At 34.8% G+C, this 20,453-nt stretch overlaps 1 protein-coding gene and 1 long non-coding RNA gene across 8 annotated transcripts in view; one reads left to right on the top strand and one right to left on the bottom strand.

The window, feature by feature from the left end:
* LOC117909375 overlaps positions 1 to 1,182 on the top strand; it is a 38,864-nt gene extending 37,682 nt beyond the window's left edge. For all 4 annotated transcript variants that reach the window (XR_004650351.1, XR_004650356.1, XR_004650347.1 and 1 more), the window contains one exon: positions 913 to 1,182. This is a non-coding gene — a long non-coding RNA (uncharacterized LOC117909375). The remainder of the gene's footprint in view (positions 1 to 912) is intronic.
* LOC117909352 (MADS-box transcription factor 23-like) overlaps positions 1 to 16,496 on the bottom strand; it is a 39,802-nt gene extending 23,306 nt beyond the window's left edge. For 3 of the 4 annotated variants that reach the window (XM_034823382.1, XM_034823365.1, XM_034823388.1), the window contains exons 1-3: positions 16,402 to 16,496; positions 15,994 to 16,225; positions 940 to 1,018 (exon numbers count right to left, since the gene is read on the bottom strand). In XM_034823382.1, coding sequence (XP_034679273.1) covers positions 940 to 1,018; positions 15,994 to 16,175 — 261 coding nt within the window. In that variant the 5' untranslated portion in view covers positions 16,176 to 16,225; positions 16,402 to 16,496. The remainder of the gene's footprint in view (positions 1 to 939; positions 1,019 to 15,993; positions 16,226 to 16,401) is intronic. The other variant, XM_034823374.1, reaches the window with a different exon arrangement.
* Positions 16,497 to 20,453: the final 3,957 nt, after the last annotated feature.

The following is a 20,453-nucleotide window of genomic DNA, read 5'->3' as shown; positions in this document are numbered from 1 at the left end:
ATTCCACAGACAGGCACATGCATACATGCATACACAATTGTGTTATCAACCATTACTTTGATAAAAGATTCATTGATTTCTTTAATATTCAAATTTGCAATGTCACAGTTCCAATAAATGAATGAAATTTGAAGAAGAAAGCTATTATCTAAGGAATGCATACTATAGAATGAGATGTGATATTGGTTTATTCTCCACTCTATATATCTCTGTAAATGACAATTTCTGAAAGTATGCCTTATCATTTGTTCTGTAAGAAATTAAGATTCAATTATTTTTACTTGAGATGAAATTGATAGATTACAAGAATTAAGAGGATGATGATCGTGACTATTAAAAACCACCTTCTTTTATATATTGCTGGATGTGCAAAGTTCCAAGTTCAATTTTTCTCATGAAAAAGTAAGCAAAGAAGAGGTCTTGTCTGGAAGAGAAAACTTGCTTCTTAGAGCATAGAATGGGGAGATGTATGGTGAGAATGGTGAAGTACACTCATCAATTGTATAGTTTTATAGTTTTTCATTGTTACCAAATGGTCCTGTTTCATAATTAATATTGTAGAATTAGCCCTTATAGTGTTCTCTACCATAAACTAGGTTCATGGTCTACATGTGTGGATTGATGCCCTGCAAGGACATGAAACCTTTTAGCTGAGTGATATGGAAGTTTGCAATAAAATTCTTTGGTTAAACTGGTTCCTTCATTTGTGCTTCTGTTTGGTCTGTGACACTAACAGCTTAAAACTTACGTTCTTGTATTCTAAATGAATGTGATATCTTCTGTGGTGTAGGACTTTCTTACTAGAATCTTATTTAAAGTTTGTCAGCATTGGTCTTTATTTTAGGTACCTGTTTATGTTAAGAACTCTCATATTTGAAGTGATGCCAATCGAATAAGTCTATGTTGATGCAGGAAATGGAGTGGTTCATAAAGGATTACCTTGACTTCCGAAGCAGGGTTCAACACTTGGTGCTGTTCCTCCTTCAATTTGTTGTATCGATCGATTACGGAATTCACGCTGATAAAAAATAGAGTCAGAACATCATATTCCTTGACCTTGCTGATTTATTATGAATTTATCATTTGTCACAAAGAAATTTCATACGATACTGTCACGGTCACTGAAGAGAGCGTTGGTAATAACATTATAATAAACAAATCTTAAGACCCTTATTCCTGTCATAAGGTCTGCTGGACGGCATTGGGGTTGATATTTCAAAGAAAAAGAAAAAAAAATAAAAAAGAAGAGAAATGTGAAGAATGATGTTCCATTAGGTATCGAAATAATGTCTTCGTTTTGGTATTACATCAAAGATGACAGTGAATCATGCAGTTGAACTGGAATACTCATTAGGTTAAAGCATGCCATTATCCATTTTGATTTTGTGAAGTTACACACTTACCCCCCAGCACCCAAACACACACACACCCACAAAAAGGGGAAGAAAAGAAAAAAAGGAAGAAAGAAAAAAGAAGTGCATATTCTAGTGCATTTTTCATCTTCTCATTATCTTTCTTCTGAATAATTTCTATTGCCCATTTCTTTGCCCCTTGTCTGTTGTTTGCAGAAAAGAATGAACTGTATCTATCATAGGATACTTCTCATTCACTTGATAAAACATATCAGAAACCGTCGTGATTATATGGTGATAAACCATATCAGAAACCATCCTGACTATATGGTTTTAACCTTCTGATTCCCATCCATCGTTAGTAATTTTGATGTGATAGCATAATCTGCATTCTAATTGCTCCATGAAAACTGAGAACCTATTTGATGCTGAAGCGCGGAATGCTAGCATGTTATGAATGTACTTGGCCTTTTGGTGGGACATAGTACTGATTTATATCTGGAAAACTCCTATATACACAGCCTTAAACGCTGATTTTTCTGGTGCACTAACAGGCTCAATTGAGGGCATATTCTAGTTGGCTCAACCAACTCATTGAGTTCATTCTTAACACGTATAATACAAACTCCGTATGCTGTATGATAGGGCCTCTGATAAGCAAGTGATTACTTTTGGGCCTTAGACATTGATGTGAAAAATGTATGGCTATGAAGCTCAAATAGTTTATCATGAGGCTGGGCCCTTTGTTTGGAGGATTAAGCATGCTATCAACTTTATGGATTTGGAGGGAAAATTTAACATATATGTGTCTGGCAGCCCTAGGCAGTGTTAAGGTGGCTAAAGCTTCAATAGGGGAACCGTTCTACAGGTAAGTACAGATTGGAGTTATTGAGGTGCAATTAAGAATGTTTCTAGGATATATGCGACTGCTGAAAAAGTGGGTTATGAAAATATCAAGTGAAAATGCCACTAATAATTCAGATTAATGGTTACCAATGGAATTTGAAGTAACTTATTGGTTATGTTCGCCTTAATAATAGATATGCTGCCGGAAGGTACCATGGGATAGTGGCCTGTCTACCAGCTAACCTCCACTGCTCTTGACAAATGCACACTCTCTAAGCCTGGGATGAGTGAATTGCTAGCTCGAACCCGTTTCCAGGGTAGGGTGAAAGAGAAAATCACTGGTGGAACTCAACAGAAGAAAGAGGGTGATAGTGAGAGTGCAAGGAAGAGAGGTTTTCTGTGAAGCATTTTATGGAGGGAAGAGGGAGCCAGAAGGCAAATTAGGAAATAAATAAATAAAAATTCTCTGGAAACCTGGAGATAAAAGAACAGCTGTTCGAACTCGGAAGTGTCTATTTGTAACCCCCATGTAAGTGATAAGTAGGTTATGTGACGGGCCTGTTAAGTTTCTCCCTGATCAAACACCTCAAATTTTGACTTATAGCTTGCCTACTTCTGTGCACCTGAGCCTTCTCATATCCTTTAACGAGTTTACCCATGCCTTTTTTTATATTATTTTTTTTACATAAGAGACGATGTCATGGTGAAGCAGATAAAGGAATAAATGATGGGCAACCCATTACATCCGTCCTCTTGAATTTTCAATATTGATGACAAATCCAATATGGGCATGTGCAATAATTGAAGAGTTTGATTCCACTTTCCGGATTTGATTAGGGCAGTTGCAAATTTAACAAGCAGGAGTTCTTCAGATTAATTCTGCAATTGACGTGATAGACATCTAGTTCACAGCTTGTACAAGTTGGCATGATGTTAGATGACGCCCACATGGTGGTCGAAAAGAACTTTATGTTAGTGTAGAATGTTGAAGGCTTCCTCTGAGCAAGACACATTACAAAGGTTTTGAGTTTTTGCTAATGTTAGAAGCTTTTGGAAGGGCATAATGTCAATACGTCCAGGTAAGGATGTGAACTCTTTGTTGTGATTTCCCTCATTGATAATGGGATTTCGCTATGCTAACATCACTTAGAATCATAGAGGTTCAACGGCAGGTAGCCAAAGATTGTTGGTGAAAATGTGGCCCGAGTGATCTAAAGAGAACAAGATGAATAACAGCAGTGCCATCAATGAGAACATCATGAACAGAACGCTGATCAACTGCTATGTGCTTTCTCATGCATGAATGGGATTATCAGTTGCTGCGTAAGTTGCACTTAATCACAATGAAGAACCATGTATGACTTTTGTAGGAACCTGAAGCTCCCTAGTTGTGTAAGAAAGCCCCGTAAGATCAACAGAGTTTATAACAAGGTCTTCATATATATTAGGCTTCAGCACCCGAGCGAGGAAGGGTGCCTTAACCTTTAAAAGCACCCAAGGATGAAGATTAGGGCTAAGAATTGTGGGGTTTGGTTATTGAGCGTAGGACAAGGTAGTTAACTATTTGAGCTATTGAACCTCTTAGAAATTTGTAGGTAAATATATTACAGTAGAAGATGCATGAACCAAAAAAACTTGATCCACTGAATAACTTAAATATCTTAGAGCATTAACGAGACAGATAGTCTGTTGCATCAGTTAGTGAAGCGTAATCTCGCAGAGACATATCAATAGAATAATGTTTGCACACCAAGGCAAATAATACATTGTAGAGGTTCAATACTCCGAAGCATTCAAACCAGGTCTAGAAGCTTGAAGAAGCCTTCTGGTAGCCTTACAAAGCTAGCTGACACAAACCAATGTCTGTTAAATACGAGGATGGAACATTTCTTGTCCTCAAATTTCCGAATGGCCTCTGCTGAGACATAGACACCGAGAGAACGGCTTGAATGGTGGGAGGCTTGACATGAGTGAAGGTTAGTGAAGGTTAGTGATGGAGCCTTACTCACCTGGCATGTGTTTTAATGGTCATTAGTAGCATCACTTTGATATTTAATACCAACTATTTACATGAAGGCATGCTAGAGTGTAATCACCCAAGTAGGTCACAGCCAAGTGCTTTATACTTACTAGTAGTAGAGGCCGGCCATTTAGGACTTTTAGAATCTTTTTTTCAAGTGATGGCCAAAGAGGAGACTTGAAAGGAAATGAGTGCAGTGTGAAGGGTGTGGTGAGTCAATAGAAAGAACTTCAGCTTACAATTGCCACCTTGAGACATGAAATAATCCCAAAGAGATACATGAGGGAGAAGGCTTAACAGGAAGAGAGAGGAGAGAGCAGCCATGGTGGGATCTCAGGAGTTGAGGCAGGATCATCCATGCAACAGGAAGCAGAAGGGCTGGATAAAAAACAAGGAAGCAGTGGAATATAGGAGCTCAAGAATGGGGGACGAAGGGGATATAGGAAGAGACAGGGTAAGAGTGGGAGGGGATATAAGATCTCTAGATTGTTTTACATATATCTTTTCATCAATCCTATCATACCAATTAATCAATGTCTCTAGTTGTTCGAGAAAGAGCCTATGCCACCTCAATCAAGAACACCAAGGACCACAAACTAGAAACACACTTAAAAGTGAACTGAAACACAACACTCACTTTTCTTTCATAAGGTGATCAATTATTAGAATTTGCTACCAAACCATCTCTAAAGCAATTGAAAAAAAAAAAAAAAAAGCCTTGGGAGCTACATTAGGGCATTGCCTATCTTTTGCCGGTAAGGACATTGTCAAGAGTCAAAATCTTGTTATAAAAATGTGCATTTAAACACCTATTATCCTATTATATCACTAAAGACTAACTTCGAGTATTTAAGTTAAAGCAGGCCAAATAAATTCCATTTCCTAAAGACCCTCTTGAAGCTAAGGCTACTAACTACCTCTAATGCAATGTCGACCTAAAAATTTGCCATATAGACATTTTTATTAAGTAATATGATGAAAAACTTTGTAGCACATACACTTAATAATAATGCTTTTCTTCCCATCTATATTTATCATCTTGTTTATGGGACAAGTGGTGATTGAATGTGTTCAAACGTAATCAATATAATTAAATACAATAGCATTTTGGCATCTAATTACTACCTATCATGAAAGTGTAAAAATGTGAGAAAAATAACATTAAGCACTCTCAAAAGGAATTTTCCTATCTTCATAAATGATCTCTAAACCTAGTCATGATCAGCTTATGCCCCAACAAAATGCATGTTCTAAGTGAGTGAAGTGGAAGTTCTTGGAAACATATCTAATAGCTTTTCTTAGGCATGCTCTTTCCCACTTCCACACTCCTGCAGCCTTCTTCTACTCCCATATGCTCCTACCAAAACATTTCTCCACCTATTGTATTTGTACCTTTTGTTGGGTAATTTTCAAAGCCACTTCTCAAGAGTCTTCCAATGCCCAAAGACCTCTTGACCTTTTATGAACAAACCTCTGATCTTCCATTAGACCAGATCAATCTCTGCAACCATAGATCATCTCTTTGATGGGAAATCTCTCTAAATCTTTTTTAACTCTATTCATCCTTCACAAAAGAAGGCATAGTAAATTAAGAGATTAGAAAAGATACTTAGTGGTGTCAGTCTACTCCCTTGGACAAATATTCTCTTTTCCTAGAAGCCAACCTCTTCTTGAATATTGCTTACAATAGCTTTCCCTGTCAAAGAAGACCTAAATATGAAGGGTCTAAAGATGATTTAAAGATATAGAGGGAGGAGAAGGAAAAAAAAAAAAACTACCAAAGAATTGAGAGGAAGATAAAGAAACTATTAGTATGGTGTAGATTATAGATATTCCTTACAGGGTCTATAAGCAAAAAAACCTAGGCAATGATGGAGTCATGTTAATAAAATATGGAACCTTATGAAATTAATTAAAACTTAAAATACAAATTTTTGTAGAATAAGAACTAACGATTTTTAGAACTATAACTCGTTTTAACTTGATATATGCTATTTATATTTTATTACTTGATAGCTTAAGCTTTTGAATTAATTTAACGGTCTAACTAAGTTTTTTGGGTGACATTGATTTACTCACCCAAATTTGAGTTTTGTTTTACTAATTATTTCGCTTCTATTTATTAAATCTATTGTGCAAGCTTCAAAGAAAACTACCATGGGCAAGTCTTAGGGCTCTAGCCTATCTAAGTCTAATATACCTTAATCATTATCTAGCAATTTAATATTCTAAGTCCAATTAAACTCAACCACCTAACTACTATTGCAATTAACTTACAAAAATTCGCTTTAATTCCACCTTGGCCCTATGTAGAATTTAGCTACAAAGGTTTTTCAGCTATCAAAACCTTCTTTTAAATAAAAGTGCAAACCACGACCAAGAATAGATTTAAAAAAAAAAAAAAATACACACACACACCAAATTGTGCAGCTTAGATGCTTATGATGCAATCTTTAGAATGTTTATGCATGATGAATACTAAAATATGATCCAATTCGAGAAATTAGTAAACAACTATCCCAAACCCTTAATCGGTTGGTTCTAGTGTATAGATGTGAAGTAATGAAGATGATTATGATTATCTATTCCCCCTTTAGTTTTTCAAAACTCTACTCAACTAACCATCCATCACCAAGAGAGAAATAATTACACAAAAAATTACATGAACATATACATAGATCAAGATTGAGGGCACTAGGAGTGCTAGAGATACTTAGTAATCCAATTTCCGAAATTGGTAAAATGAAATTGTGAAGTAGGAAAGTTAATGGAATTAAATGAAGATGTGGCATGTGGTACAACATTTAAGTAGAAGCCCTATGTATTGCTCACTACTAAGAGGAAAAATTAATCACAACCAAAATTTTTGATTTAACCAATTTCATTATAGTTATTTGCTTATTGCAAGAAAGTGAAATATTTGAGATTAACGAATATTTCTCCACAAAATCGAAGATATGACACTTTGGCTCTGTTTTGAGAAGTGTTTTGGAAAAAAGTTTTTTAGATCAGTTTTTAAAAACCATTCTCCAATGTTTTGTAAAATAAAACTTTGTTTAGGAACTTAAAACGTTCTTAATTTGTTTTTTATGTTTTTAAATATGTTTTAAAAATAATTTTTATTTGTAATATTCTATTTGTAATTGTTCTTCATATTTCGATAATTATATCTTAAAATAGTTCTCTAAAAATAAGTAAAAATGATTTAAAATAATTAAAAGATATTTATCCTATTATCAGACATTTTTTTTGGGAGAATAGAAAACAATTTTAAAAAATAATTGCCAAACAAGACTTTTGTATCCTATAGCAAAGGTATTTACTCCAAATCGCCTCAAGTTAGCTAATTCACGACAATTTTTTCAAGTCAATGATAGGAAAGGGATGAGAACATAGGAATGATTCGAAAAAACCAGTGAATGATGTGTGTAGCAAGTATGATACTTGAATGTAAGTTCTTTGATCACTTGAATCCAAAGAAAGGCTTTAAAATGTTTTCCTCTTATGAGGCCCTCAATTTATGGGGTTGTGTCTAATTTGGATTTGATAACTAGGAGAACATGCATACAATAATAACTTAGGGGCCGTGCGAGTTTGCATGTAGTTAGACCTAAAATTAATACACTTAACCTAAAAAATTGATCCCATTGAACTTTTAGTTATAATGCTTAACTCGAATTTAACTTAACCTTATGTTTCTAAATTTGGATTGAGGTTGAACTATGCTTGAGTTGATTTAGTTAGATAGAGTTTGTGTGAATTAAATTTTGATTAGATGAGGTTGGACTAAGTTGAGCCCACCATAATTTATTTAAACCTCATTTTCTATATATTTCATCAAAGTTTAACCATTCGTAGTATCATTCCAATAAATCAATAAAAAAGGACAAAAATACACAAATTTCCTTGTCTTTCTAAGCCACATGATACTTTAACATACTTATAAGTTGATAAATTTTTTCTTTAAAATATAAAAAAAAACATATAAAATAAATAATATTATATATGGTAATGTAAATTATAAAATTATAACAACATTCAATTGGGCTTGGGTTAGGCTCACATTTCCTTCTCTCTTGGCCCTAGTCTAAAAGAAATCCAGTTTAAAAACTTCAGTCCAAACAGAAATGATCTATAAGATAGCAGCCCAAGGCTGTGGCAAGGTTGAGTTGGGCATCAATTGGGCCAAGTAAACCTAATGAAATTGAACCCCTACCTTGCTGGAATTATTGGAAAAATCCTTTCTTTTTTTTCAAATTCTAAAAAATTCAACTTTCTGAAAAGAATTCAGTTAATTTGAGACCTTTGCAATGTCAAAGACTTTTTATAAAACCTTTTGTTTGGTATGGAAACTTTTAAAGATGAATTTATAACAGCCCTTGAAATTGATCCAGACTTTATATAGATTGATCCAATTTAGAAAACCTACCAAGGTTTGATTCACAATGAAGCACATAAAAGTCCATACTCCCAAAACTTTAATTTTTTTCAAGAAGTTTAATTTATAAAAAGGCAGACAACTTTCCTAAAATATTTCCTATAACTATGTTTGGTTTCAAAAAAAATTGAGGGAAAATGTGAAAAGAAGAAAATAGAGAGGAAAATTAAAAAGAAAGAAAAAAAGAAGGAAATAAAAAATAAATTTAAAGTCAATAAAACATTTTTATATGCTACTTCAAACTCATTTTACTTATTTTAAATTTTTTAACATAAATATTAAATAATTTAAAATATATAAGTTTTCAACTAATTTTAATTATATTTGATTTTCTTTTATATTTTCACTAGTAAACCAAATATGAGAAAATCATTTTTCTTAACATTTTTTTCTTTAAAAGCTTTCCAAGAACCAAACATAACCTATAGTTTCATTACCACTTTTTTGTCTCATGAAGATGAGATATTAAGACTGTAATGACCAAAACAGTCTTCCGTATCCACAATGCTACACCATTCTTAAAATGACACCCCTATAGGTATTTATAATGATACCAAGAGATTTTAGAAGATGTTAAATATCATGGTGTTATTAGTTTAAGAAGAGTCTAGGTGTCATGATGTGATTGGTTCTCAAGGAGGGAGCTTATGATTAGTTAGAATGGAGGCCACTACACTTGATTGTTTAAGATGGAAGCAACATATGATTTGTCATAATAGAGGCAACATCTGATTGTTCAAGAAGGAGGTTACACCTATGCTACACCATTCTTAAAATGACACCCCTATAGGTATTTATAATGATACCAAGAGATTTTAGAAGATGTTAAATATCATGGTGTTATTAGTTTAAGAAGAGTCTAGGTGTCATGATGTGATTGGTTCTCAAGGAGGGAGCTTATGATTAGTTAGAATGGAGGCCACTACACTTGATTGTTTAAGATGGAAGCAACATATGATTTGTCATAATAGAGGCAACATCTGATTGTTCAAGAAGGAGGTTACACCTAATTGGTTACTAGGAAGACAATGCATGATTGGTTAGTACCTTGGCACATTCTGATTAGTCCACATGTCGCATTACCATTAGTTGTGTTTGGTGGCATCCTTTAATTGGTTGGTTGAGGAGGTTGCAGAGGATTTGAATGTCAGCATCATATTCTTCACTTTAGGAGGTGTTAGAGCTTATAAATAAGGTAAGGGTCTTAGTTGTAGAAGTTTTAAGAAATTAGGGAGCTATAAAACAATGTCAAGATTGTAAAGATTCCTTACAAGCAATAATATTTCTTTCTCTTCAATGTTCTATTGTTATTGTTCATTGGGGCTAAAGTAGTTAAGTAGTACTTGGACAATTTGCTAGTTGGTTTGGGTTAATTTAGACCTTTGAGGAGGCCTTGAAGCTTTCCAAGGTTTGTGATGAGTGGTATCATAGCATAGTTAAAGAAACCAAGTTGTAGGTACCATGTCAAGCTCCAAGGTGCAAGAGGTTACTATTGTTAAGCAACCTCATGGTTACTACTCATGGGGATAAGAATGGAAGTCTCGGGATGCACTCACTAATGTGGAGGAAAGGCTAGTTGGGATAGAACTAGCCATGGCTAATACTAAGAAGATGCAAGTCTTGGTGGAGGAAAGTATGAAAATGAGCATGAAGGATATGAAAGAATAAATCCAAGAGCTCAAGGAAGGCATACTAGGAGCAAGCCCCATGCAAGAAGAGGTGAGTAAAGAGATTTAGTCCTTCCAAGCTATGATGTTGTACTTACTAGCCAACATGGAAGCTAAGTTTGAGGCCCTTTGGGAAGACATGTGCTTATGGCCATGTGCAAGAGGGCCCTTTCTACAAGAGCTAATACCTCTACATTGAGCACATTAAGGGTGGATATGCCAAAGCCCATGTGGTTTGGTGGTAAGAGCGATGCAATGGATCTTAACAACTTCTTGTGGTTTTGGAGAGGTGCTTTGAGAGTCTGACACTATCAGACAAGTAGTCTAAAATATTCACAACCACCCTATATCTTAATAAGTTTCTACTCTAGGTGGCTTTAAAGATCTTTTGGCATAAAGTGAGGGTTATGCTCTATTGATACATGGGATGATTTTAAGAAAGAGCTTAAGAGGTAGTTCTACCCTAAGGATGTGGCTTACCTCATAAGGAAGAACTTGAAATAGTTGGAACAAACTGAGTTTACTAGGGAGTATGTTAAAGAGTTTTCTATTCTAATGCTTGAAATCTTTAATATGATGGATGAAGAGTTATTCTTCAACTTCACAGACAACTTGCAAAGTTAGGTTGAGTAAGAGTTGAGGTGTCATGAGGTCTAAGACCTTGCCTCAACCATGGTCATAGGAGAGTCATTGGTAGATTATAAGAGAAACTAACTCCTTTAAATCGAAGACATCAACTTCGAAAGGATCTAGTAAGACTTTCACTAACAAAGAGGGTAAAATATAGAGGAAACAAGTTCAAGCCTTGAGAGTTCCAACCTAGGGATAAGTTTTTCCTGTGTCATATATGTAGAACCCCTCATCAATAGACAACCCACTCATGCCATGGTGGCAACATGATCCACCTATAACTTCATTTAAGGCCTTTCACTAACAAAGAGGGCAAAGGGAAATACAAAGGAAAGGAGTTAAAGCCTTGAGGGTTCCAACCTAGGGACAAGTGTTTCCTATGTGATGTATATAGAAGCCCTCGTCAATGGCAAGACCTATAACTTTGTCTAAATAGTTTAAGAAAGAAATTGGGTTTAAGGCAACTAAGAAGGAAGCTTGGCTTAAGGTGATGAACATAGAAATCAAGCCTTTATAAAGATATGATGCTACTTGAGACCCAAGAAACTCTCTCTTAAAAGAGAGGAAGGTCACAAAATTGAGTTGGAACCAAGGGCAAAGCCCCCTCCGATAGGAATCTACAAGATGACATTTCCAAAAGTAGAAGAGTAGAGGAAGCAACTGATGGAAGCTACTCACGTTCCATGTAATAAGAACGTCATAGTCCTACACATGCATATGATAAAAGATGTAAACTCTAGTAGCACACTCAGATATGGAATGATGTAAAGACAAGTCATCCCTAAATTGAAACATGGGAGGTATATTGAAGAATCAATTCTTACCCATAAAGACAATATGGTTATGAAGGAGTCCTTAAAGGAACTAGGAGGAAAAACATGCAAGACTTGCCCTCATCCATGGTAGTAATGAATTACCTAGTTGATTAGAAGAAAGATACCTTTTCTACAACTTTAAACCAAGAGCTTAAGAAGACATCCAAGGAATAAGACAAGTGCAAGGCCAAGGATGGTAATGTTGGTAGGGAAAAGGAGGCTACAGAGAAACCAAAAGTAGATGAGCCCAAGGTAGTGTTGAGGCATTTCATCTACAATGGTACCATAAGGCTCAAGATTGCCCTAAGAATGAGAAACTAACGACCTTAGTTGCTAATGATGACAAAGATAAAGGGAATTTTAACTTCGATCTAGTACTATAAATTGTAAAACCAATCAATTCCATGAAGAGGGTTCATATAATATTGGTGCACTTTTGGGTGCAAGAAAATAGGGAACTAGTTCAAGCCATAGTTGATAAAAGGGCCATGCACAGTTTTGTTGTGGCATAGATAACAACAAAGTTAGGTCTAAAATTGGTATAAAGCCAAGAGAAGGTCAAGTAAGTGAACAATAAGGAAAAGACTAGCAAAGGAAAGACCGTCAAGGTTACCTATGCAGTTAGGTGATTGTCATGGTGATGTTGATCAAGTTATGATTATCTTAGATGATTATGACTTGATTTTAGGGCGTGAGTGGTTGTGCAAGTTAAGGTGGCAGTACTAGCACACTTGGGAAGGCTGTTGATCATGGATAAGTAGTAGCTATGTTTTGTTCATGGGATATAGATGGATGCTAAAGAGAAGGCAATATTCAAATTTTCTAAGAGATGACACGAGCAAGTTGACATAGCACACTCCCTTAGACAAGGATAGGTGACCAATAGAGCACAACGCGGGCAACTTGATAGTACTAAAACTAACCCCCATATGAGTTCCATAAAAATGTACACAAAGGCTTAGTGAGAAAGTACTAAGGTATCTTACCTATCATAGGAAAGTTGGCAAAATGTCTTCCAAGTTGGAGCTACTACTAAGGTTAAAGATCCATCTTGTCTTCCATGTGAGCCACTTAAAAACCATGCCATGAAGACAACAATGACCCAAGTCAAGGAATATCTCATATAATACTGATAACAATGGTTGTATTGTATGATAAAGAGGTTAAAGAGGCTTTAGTAGATTAAGCACTATGGAAGGTAAGAGGACCAACATCAAGGGAGTAGTTAATCAAGTGGAAGGGATCCTTGATAGCAAAGCTAGCTAGGAAATTGAAGATGGACCTGGTAGTTCAAGATAAGATATCGAGTTCCATGCAGAAAATGCAACTTGGATGTTGACAAAATTAGTAGGGGAGAGTGTCATGCTCTACTTAAAATGACACCACTATAGGAAATTATAGTGGCATTGGGAGATTCTAGAAACTTCTTAGTGTCATAGTATAATTGGTTTGTTATGGAGGTTAAGAAGGGTTTAGGTGTCTTAGTGTGATTGGTTCATGAAAAGCATCATTGGTAGGTTATGAATAAGGTAGGCTATGATTGGTTAGAATGGAGGATACACCTCATTGATTAAGATGGAGGCAATATATAGTTGGTCAAAATAAGGCTGCATTTAATTGGTAAAAGATGTAACACCTAATTGATCACTAAGGAGGTGACACGTGATTGGTTATAATGTTGTACCTTTTGATTGGTTCATAGCGCATTATCAATGGTTAGATTTGGTGGCATCCTTTGATTGGTCAATGGAGGATGTGACAAAGTAGCTAAGTTTAGCTAGTTTACTAGTGGGTTTTGGCTAACTTAGTCCTTCAACGAGGCCTTGAAAGTGACCAAGTTTTGCACAAAGGATTGAAACTCTTCAAGTCCACGATAGTGGGCTGATTCAATTTTGGATTGATGCAAAAGATTTACTCCAAGATGAAGCGTGATTAAGTCACTAGAATTTCTAATTAGAACACGTTGGACGTAGAATCCTTTAGAATTTCTAATCATATACATTAAAATGTATATCTAGATTTAAAACCCAAAAGGCTTTTAAGGCCTAAACTTGATAATATCCACGTATTATATTGAATTGTGGTATATTAACACTTTTTCGAAGTTTTTGGTATAATTTGCATGCTTGAACTATTCCAAGCACTCTTAAAGGCTAAACTCCCTTCTTGGTGACAAATTTTGCATGCCTTTGTAAGGTACATAATGCGTAATTCCACTTGAATACATGGTGAGTGATTGTGCAAAAAAGAGTAATATTTAAAGTTACGATTGGGATGCAGTCACTCCCACTCTTATGCAAAAAAGGGTATCAAATTGTCATGACTCGAAACCAAAAGTATCCAGACACCAAGATTACATCCTTGGTGTACTGGAAAAGAAACAATTTTTTAGAGACAGTACACTATACCTTCGTTAGAGTTTACTTAGATGCACAACGAGTGACTGTATTGGAAAAGATATTGAAGTTATAATTGGAAGAAGCCATTCCTTCTGAAGGCAAAATGTATGAGAGATGATTCGACATCAAGCAGCTAACTGACCTGCTGGGTAAAATTTTTTTGGATACCCAAGTTAAATCTCACTTTCATTGTGGTTTACGACTTATGGAGAGAGAGAGAGAGAGAGAGAGAGAGAGAGAGAGAGAGAGTCTGTATATTTTTTTTTCTTCAATTCCTTGGGCTTCCATGAACAAAAGAATACTACATTGGTTGTGCCATGATACCTAACTTTGGTTTAATATATCTTACACTTTCATTTTCTGAAGAAAACAAATAAATTCGTATCACCAATTAAATTTAGGAATGGAGCAAAAGCCTTACTAAAATTTGGTTCAATATATTTACAATCTTTTAACAAAAAGAAGGATACATCCTACTTCACCAAACTAAAGAGGTGCAGTGCAGCATTAGAAACTCGGCTATATGGGATTTGTCAATTATAATCCAAACTATCCTATCGTAATAATGCAATATGAAGGGTACCATGTCAAGAAAACTATCTTATTGTGAAAGTGACTAAAATATGAAATTTCATAAACCTTTCTAGGATCAACTATATGACTATCTTCAATATCATTCCCCTCAAATTGACCAAAATCCTACAATATATTGACAGGCATTTAACTAGATCACTTTCTTATTTAAGCAGTTGATTTTTACATCCAGCTTCTCCATGAAGGACTAAGACTAACTAGGCAATCCTCAAACAAAACTGATGAGATTTAATACATTGAAGAAAAAACTGAGTAGAAGAATAGGGTAGCAGCATGCAGCGTTACTCATTATCGCATGAGCAGAAATAAAGTCCACCCATGCATGCAAGTTGATATCCCAAACTACGAAGAAGGTGGTGGTCTCCAATAACTTAGCCTTTTAAGTACATGGATCAGTCTCTGAACCTCTTTTAACTGGGCCACTGATAGCATTGCCCCATGCTATGTATGAAAAAGTCTTTTTTCTAACCATTTAGATTACAAATTCCAGCACTTTTAATCTACATGCTGTTTGTGGGTCTTTTTAGTTTGATGGTGGAGGATCAAATCTTAAGAAGCTAACCTAAAACCTCAAACATAAGAACTTAAGGGTCGTGTGATCTACCTTTGACTTCCAATTTATATTTCACCATCTACTGCATAGTCTTAATCTCGCTTCCCTCTAATTTTTCATTTTATGATTTCAAACTAATGGATTTTCCTCATACCCATTCAAGAAATTAAAATTAAACCGCTAACATGCTTTGATCTTCCTTTCCTCGAACACCATGGGTGCAATCTCAAGGGCTATGAGCCTGCTTACAGATTCTGATCGACCCAGAGAAAATATCTTAAGGTTTTTTCGGCTAAAAACTCGATAATATCATCTCGAAGTAGTCGTATAAGAATAATTATTATTGTGAATACATATTCGAACCAGATTGGTTCTTATATCAAAGAAATCAACATACAATTCATCTGGGACTCTCATGGAGGGTTCAATTAATTTTATGTAGTGAATGCAAAGCAAAAATGCAGACATAAATTATACTCCATCGACCAAATATAAAGCTGTACTGAAATTATTGAAATTCTGGAACTTCAATAGTACTTTTTTCTGGGGAAAATATAAAAATAAAGGCATGCTTGCTTATACACACTTCAATGAATAAATAATAGGGCACATAACCATATGAATACAAATTGATTAGGTTTAAAGAAGTAGTGAAAAAGATCAGAGATGATAATCTGACCTAGTGTTTGCATAATCATAAAGCTTGCCAGTGCTGGAGAAGATGACCAGGCCAACTTCTGCATCACACAGTATTGACAGCTCCTTAGCCTTCTTAAGCAATCCATTTCTTCGTTTCGAGAAAGTCACTTGCCTGCTCGTTGAATTATCGATCCTTCGGATCACAATCTTCCCTCTCCCCATCTCTACTTCTTCAAGATCTTAAGGGTTTCCCCTCAGCTAAATTGTTTCTTCTAGATCCATAGGAAAACAATGGAATTAGCTCAAAACTTGCCAAGATATGGAGGGATGGAGCAATAATCAACCAGAAAATGAATTATTTTCCAACAATAAAGCATCGAAATTTAGAAAGAAGTACGAAGATGACAAATAAATGAAAAATGAGTCAGAATAAAGCAAAGGAACTTACTTATTTCAGCTTTGATGGATGAATATGGAGAGAAGTTCCTTTTTTCAGAGAGGTTTATGATGCAATTCTTGCTTTATATGGAAAGCTGAAAGCAGTTTTTGGACAACTTAGAAAAAAATATGAAACAAAAAACAAAACGCAAAAAACACCTCATTAATGCCTAAGGAAACATGGAGCACTCTGTGCACCCAATTCCAGTTACTGGTTTCATCGCTCAGACCCCTAAATCCAACACGACCACACGCGGAGACTGTGTGGAAATTGTACACTCGCTCTGCCTGATTGACATTTGTCAGGGTGTATCGAGGGAAGCGTTGTTGTGCCTGTTGACCACTGTGAGGATCTAAACAGTGAGCTAAAGTCACCTGTCGGAGGGAGCAAGGGACAAGTGTCAGATAGATATAGAGAGTAGTATGAAAATGTATTCGAGCGAGGAGTGGCTGTGGCGTTCCTCGGAGTTTCAGAGTTCCCTTGATTCGAGGGGTGTGGAAGTAGCATTATTTTGGTGCATTTTTATGAGTGCCACGTGGGAAGAGAATACCTAGGGCGCTTTTTCTCCATTGTGGGTTTTACTTTTTGGGTTCATTGGAACCACCAATAGGGTGATTACACGTTTTAAAAAATAAAAATTCTTAGTTGTATAATCCCAAACAATTACTTGGGAGAAGCCCGAGAAGGTGCTTGTGGATAACCCCATTGTTATTAGAATTTTTTGTTTTTCAATTTTTTTTTGCTCCGTACAATTTTTTGGTTCAACAAATTTATATTTTATCACCAAGTGGCTTGAAATTTCGCTTTCAATATAATAATAATGTGATTCCTCTCATCCACAACAGTAGGAATGAAAATATAATAATATAATTTGATATAATCATTATAATATATAGGGGCAAATATTAATATGATCAAATTGCAGATATTCAATTGCAGTTCAAAATTTGTATTCATTTTTCTGTATCCATTTTTCATGATATTATATATGAATTAGATATATCATGATAAATTTTTTAGAAAAAATTATGTCTTTCATGACAGAATCTCATAAGTGAGATTTCGAGTTAATGATTACCTAATTTTCTTTTTTTCAAATAAAAAATTCAATAATACAATCATTTTGATATTTAATAAAAAAAAAATGATAATGAAGTGTGAAAAAGAGATATTGATAAAAATAAGTTTTGATTTCTATAAGAATGAATTATTAATTTTTATTTTTAAAAAAGTGATTTTAAACACAATATTGGGACATTTTATTCTCATTATTTATTTTGGCATTTCCAAAGATACCCAATAAATTCATACAAGACTTGAATATTCTCTTAATTATATTTTTATTTTTGGATGAGAGTTGACAAATCCATCCTCTATCCTTCAAAGTCATATTAAGATGACAATATATTTAAAAATCATATTTTTATTTTTCTTATATTTAGTTACAATATTTTTTCGGATTAATTTAATACACATAACTTGTATTGATTTGAAATTTCCAAAAACACTCTTTTATCATTTTATTTGCTATTTTCACCTATTACCCTTTTTACTATAAAAAATAAAATATATTTGATAAAATTTCAAACTTATAGAGATTAAGTATATTGAGTCAAATTTTGAGAGAAGATGACTGGAATTAACACTTTTTTTTCATCTAATTGTTTGATCTCTTAGTTGCTCATTTTAAAATGTGTTTGACAATAATTTTATGAAGCGTTTTTTATTTTTTTAATACTTGAAAAATAAAACGTTTTAAGTATTATAAAGGTTAAAAACGCTTTCTAAAATTATTATTAAAGAGAATCTTGATTAATTTTTAAGGAGAAAAAAGAAAAAGAAAAAGAAAAAAGAAATGTAGTTATTCAATAGAAGTTAAATTCAATGGAAATGAAAAGTTTCATACTTTTTCTAAATGCACAAACATTGGGATCAAATAAATGTTCTGTCTTTTTAAAATATTGAACTAGGAGGTAGGCGAAATATTCCATAATGAGCTACAACATATTATATCCCATTCAGGAGACATAATATCCCAAGATATTTTTTAATCTGTGTCCTATTCGGACCGCTTACCCGGGCTATCAAACATTGCCTACCAAATAACATAATGATCCAAAAATTCTAGAACTACAATCTAAGTGTAAATTCCCAAATTCCCAGTTTCTTTTTCATCTAAAGAGCTCAGAATCCTTGGGTTTGAAAAGTGTAATCGAAGTTTAAAAAAATGACCAGTTCTACTTAGATATCCAATATCCAATAGTTGGTTGTTGTATGGATGAAAGGTTACAGCCGTCCCCTAAAACAGACAAAGAGCAACCGGTCCCACCATCCTTCACATTCTGTCCTCTCTATACCACCGTCACTGGTCACACCATACTATGTCACACCATTTTGGTTACATGAGAATCTGTGGACGTGCACATCAGGGGTCTTAATAGACAGCTATTTGTGTCAATTTGCCTTTTACCAAAAGGCAGCCAAAAAGAATGTGCCGTTTTTTTTTTTGCTTCACAAAAGCTATTTTAGAAGGCTCAACCAGGGGGTAGTGGTCGGTGCCTTAATATAATTAAATGGCATGAAGTCAGGCCAGCTAGTAGTATTGAATTTGTGGAGTGCGGCTCCATATCCACAGTACTACTGCTGCTGCTGCCCAATACGTACATGAAGGGAATCGAGGGTTAGTCTTAATCAATGTGTTGTCTTCAATTACTTAAGGTTACGGTGATTAAGAAACCTAGATAGGGGATGGATACTTAAGTGGGTTGTGACAGTGGCAACGAGTTCTTCCAAGAATAATCCATGGTGGCCCAAAGTATGGGAGAGAGTTTATTATAAAGACTAGTGGTGAAGTGAGAAAATTAATGGTCTGTTCTTGGTTTTGACAAAAGTTTCTCAAACAGGTAATGTGATAGCATGGTGCATGGAAAGAGAAAAAGGCAATTTCCCTCTTCCTTGTTTCTAACAAGCTGGTTGCAGTTGCAACTATCAATCACCAACCCTATTAAAGAATCAAGGAAAACTTTGAGTAGAGGCTGTGTATTCCATTGATATTATGAACATATATTTATACAGAAAAATACAAATCGTAAAAGAAGAGTCAAATTTACAAATTCCAGGGGTAAAGAATGAAATAAATTGATTGATATACTTAAAACAATAAATCAAGGAGATGATTCGGTGTTTGTCGAACCTGATTGGGAGAGTAGGTTGTCTTTCCTAATATGCCCTTGCAATATCATGTTTGCATTGAAAACATTGATCATGGAATGAAGAAGTTGGAACCTTGATTTAGCCAAGGCCTTGGTAGGAACGTTGGCAAGTTAACTGTGAGTGGAAACATGAGTTACAATAAGAGAGCCATTAGAGACCTTATCACACAACATGGTAGTTAAGAGCAAGGTGTTGATGGGAACCTTGGATTATTCCATTCCCAAGTCCTGGATCATTAGGACACATGTTATCTATCCCTAATTTTCTCTAGATCTAATGCAACAGAAAACAATGATTTCAGAAACCATTAAAAAGCCTAGATATAAAGGTTTAGGAATTATACATACGATCTGGATGTTCCCAGATTGAATCCAATATGAAGTAGATGTCGAATCTGCGATAGTTGTCATAGATCTCATTTATTCAACCATCTTTCACTCTATCTCTCCTTTCTTAGATCTTGACAAATGAGAAGGGTGAATTTCTCTCTCTCTAAAGAGTGGCTAGGGTTTCTCTCTAGAAAAAGTCTCATTGGAAGACAAGATGTGAAAGTCTAAAGCTCTAACCCCTAAGAGGGTATTTATAGGTTTCTTTATGGGTTTAAGTGATTTGAGCTCAACTTAGGCATGAGTCATCTAATCTAGTCCACATAGGTCCTAATTATTTAATTAACCATATCGAGCTCCAATTGATTAATTAACCTAACTTAGAAAGATCATTCATAAGATTTAATGCAACCTTACCTTTTTACCACAATGCCCTTATGCACACTTATAAACTAAAAACCCAAAATCCCTTAAACAACATATCATCATGAAATAGGAACCTGAGCAAGGAACGTTGGGACT

This window comes from Vitis riparia, chromosome 3 (assembly GCF_004353265.1).
Source record: "Vitis riparia cultivar Riparia Gloire de Montpellier isolate 1030 chromosome 3, EGFV_Vit.rip_1.0, whole genome shotgun sequence".
NCBI lineage: Eukaryota > Viridiplantae > Streptophyta > Magnoliopsida > Vitales > Vitaceae > Vitis > Vitis riparia.
The sequence above is the reverse complement of the archived record's forward strand: the minus strand, read 5'-3'. Positions and strand labels throughout refer to the sequence as shown.